General features: G+C 30.9%; 2 protein-coding genes across 2 annotated transcripts in view; one reads left to right on the forward strand and one right to left on the reverse strand.

Moving 5' to 3' along the window:
- The window catches only part of NAEGRDRAFT_72761 (uncharacterized protein), a gene marked incomplete at both ends in the record, with an annotated part of 16,383 nt that extends 15,751 nt beyond the window's left edge, over nt 1–632 (forward strand). The window contains one exon of the mRNA XM_002672201.1: nt 97–632. Within this exon, the coding sequence (XP_002672247.1) occupies nt 97–632 (536 nt within the window). The remainder of the gene's footprint in view (nt 1–96) is intronic.
- Nucleotides 633–914: 282 nt separating this feature from the next.
- NAEGRDRAFT_72762 (uncharacterized protein) overlaps nt 915–3,137 on the reverse strand; it is a gene marked incomplete at both ends in the record, with an annotated part of 2,793 nt that continues 570 nt past the window's right edge. The window contains 4 exons of the mRNA XM_002672252.1: nt 915–1,791; nt 1,839–2,212; nt 2,241–2,968; nt 3,024–3,077. Coding sequence (XP_002672298.1) covers nt 915–1,791; nt 1,839–2,212; nt 2,241–2,968; nt 3,024–3,077 — 2,033 coding nt within the window. The remainder of the gene's footprint in view (nt 1,792–1,838; nt 2,213–2,240; nt 2,969–3,023; nt 3,078–3,137) is intronic.

Here is a 3,137-nt window from a genome sequence, read left to right on the forward strand (position 1 = left end):
ACAAATGTGGTGATCATAAAGCAGTAGAACATCAACATCATCAACATCATGGTGAACAATGTTCTCATCAACATCATCATCAACATGATAAAGTAGAATCATCATCTGCTAATCTTTCTGCTGTACAAATTAATAGCATGTCATTTGATCAAATTGCTAGTGGATGGGATTCAAATCCAAACAAGTCTCAATTCTCTCGTAATGTAGCTAATGGTATTATGGAAGTACATGAACATGCTAGAAATCAAAGTGAAAAATTATCAAATTCTAATTTACTTGTTATGGATTTTGGAGCAGGAACTGGTACTTTAACTTTAATGTTTTTGAATCATTATCTTTCACAAATTGAAAGAATTGATGCTGTTGATGTTAGTTCTGGAATGTTATCACAATTACAAGATAAAATTACCAAATTAACAAATGATAACATGTTAACATGTGGTGAAAAGATTGTTATTAATAATATTGACTTGGAATTGGCTGAACAATCTTTACATCCTATTAGTTTAAATAAGGGTAAATATAATGTTATCATGTCTGGTATGGTTTTCCACCACTTGGAAAATATTCCAGAAAAGATTAAATTAATTTCATCTTATTTGGCTCCTGGAGGTATGTTTATTTTGGATTAGAATAATCATCATTTATACTATATTTAAATAATATTAAGGTGTTTTAATTTTCACAGATATTGATAAGGATGAAGAACATTCTGATAAATTCCATTGTAAACATATGAGTGATGCAGTTCAATATAAGGGTGGATTCAGTGCTTCTGAATTAAAAGTTTGGTTAAATGATGCTGGTTTAGTTAATGAACAATTTTTCAGAAATGTTGAAAATGCAAAGAAGGGAAATGATGGAATGGAACGAAAATTCACTTTAATGACCACATTAGCTTTCAAACCAGAAATTTAATAAAACTCTTTCATATTTGGATCTAACATAAAGTTTTCAACAATTGATAAAACTGAAGATCCTTTCTCAACTCGAGGAGATTCTATTGGTTTGGCTTTTTGATATAACAATTCTTCCAATCTCTTTGATGGTACATTCCTAACTGGTGTTTTCAATTGTGCTTGTTGGAATTGTTGTGAATAAGACATTGTCTGTTGTTGAGATTGTCTTATTGGATCTGATCTTGAAACTTCCATTATTGGCTTTGGCCTTTCTGGTATTCTTTCTCGTTCTTGATTAAGTTTTTCTGTTGGAATTGGTGTAATTATTGGTCTAGGTCTTTCTGGTACCTTTTCTCTTTCTGTAATTCTTTCAGGTACCTTATCTATAGGTTGAGTAGGCTTAGAAATTATATTTTGTTGAGTTGATGCTCTATTAGAATATTGTGGTACATAACCACCCATATTACTTGGATTTGTTTGATTTCTTACTATTGATTGAGGCTTAACTGGTGGTGGATTTTGAGGAGGTAAGGAAATTTCTTGTTGTTTTGGAATTGGTGTTGAAGATTGTCTTGTTAATCTTGGTGGAGGTTTGGAAACTATAAAGTTTGAAACATTATCTTGTTGAGGAGTTTCTTCATCTTCATGGACATTTGGCTTATCTTTTGGAATTGGTGGTGGTTTAGATTTTACAGGTGAATCAATTTTAGAAATATTTGATGCATCTATTATTTCAGATGAATTTAAAACTGGTTCATCTCTAATTGCTGTCTCTTCATTCTTCGATGTTACTAAAACAGGTTCAAAATTACCCTTATGTGGATTTGTTTTTTTATCCATTTGAATTTGATCTTTAATTTTAGATTCAATTCTATTCAAATTATATGGAATACTGTAATGATATTATGTAAAAATTGTAATGAAAATATTTGAACATACCCAAATTTAGGTGGAACAGAAGAATGCCTAGTATTTGATTGTTTTTTCAAAGGTGTCTTTTTTGTAGGATCTTTCTTAGATGTTACTCCTTTCTTCTTTTTTGCAGGAGATGCCATATTAGTTGACCATGCAATTGATTTTGGATTTTCTTCTTCTTGAATAATTGGTCCTTCTTCTATTGGAATTGTTAATTTTTGAGGTCTTGGTTTTGAGATTGGTACTTGCTCATTAATAATATCTGAATTTGCTCTTCCTCTAGGTGTTGTTACTTGAGAAGGTGTTTGACTATTTGAATAGGATGATGGAGGAGGTGAAATACTACTAGTAGCATTATAATTTATAATTTTGAATTGGATTTGATTGAATTGGAATTGCTGGTTGTTGGGATGGTTGCATGTAAACTTGTGATTGTTGAGGTGGAAAAGAAGATTGAGGAGGATTAATATGATGATGAATTACAGGTGAACTTAATGGATGACTTTGATAGGAAGGATAATGAACAAATGTTGGTTGGTGAGGAATAATTTGAGGTGAAAATGTTGGTGGATAGGCATGTTGAGTATTATTTGGATATGGAGGGTTGAAATAATCATGAACATTAGGTATTGCTTGTTGGTGATTTGGTGTATTGGAATAATAAGAAGGACGTTGCTGAGCATCATATTGAGGTTGTTGTCTCATTAATGTTGGTGAATCATCATATGAATTATTGGAATAAGGATTGTTATTATAATTATTTTGTTGTTGCTGTTGTTGATAAGATGATCTATTGTTATTATTATTGGATTGTTGTCCCTTATTGGGTGATGATGGTATCATATTATTAGGCTTTTCAGTCAAGTAATCACCTTCTCTATTATTATAATTTGAATACTGTTGTTGTTGATTATTGTTGTTTGATTGAAAATTAACTCCTTGTCTTTCACCTTTTCGCCATCTAGAAGAAGGCTTGAATCTACTTTCATCATTTTCATAATTATCATCATACTCCTGTTGTTGTCTATTATATCCATTATTATTATTATTATTGAATCCAGTGTTATTATTATTATTGTATGACTGTCTTTGATCATAAGGTTGTTGAGGCTGTTGCTGTTGTGGTTGAGAATTGTTTGTATTGTGGAGTGATTCTATAATATATAAATTTGAATAAGACATCATCTCCGATATTAAATTAAAACATACCAGCAATATCTCTAATAACTTCCAGTGATGAATAAGGTCCATTTCTCTTATTGACTGTCCTAATTCCAATCAAGACAAGATATGCAATAATTTGATCCAATTCTTCGGAGAAGG

Source organism: Naegleria gruberi, assembly GCF_000004985.1.
Source record: "Naegleria gruberi genomic scaffold NAEGRscaffold_55, whole genome shotgun sequence".
In the NCBI taxonomy this organism is placed as follows: Eukaryota; Heterolobosea; class Eutetramitea; order Acrasida; family Naegleriidae; genus Naegleria; species Naegleria gruberi.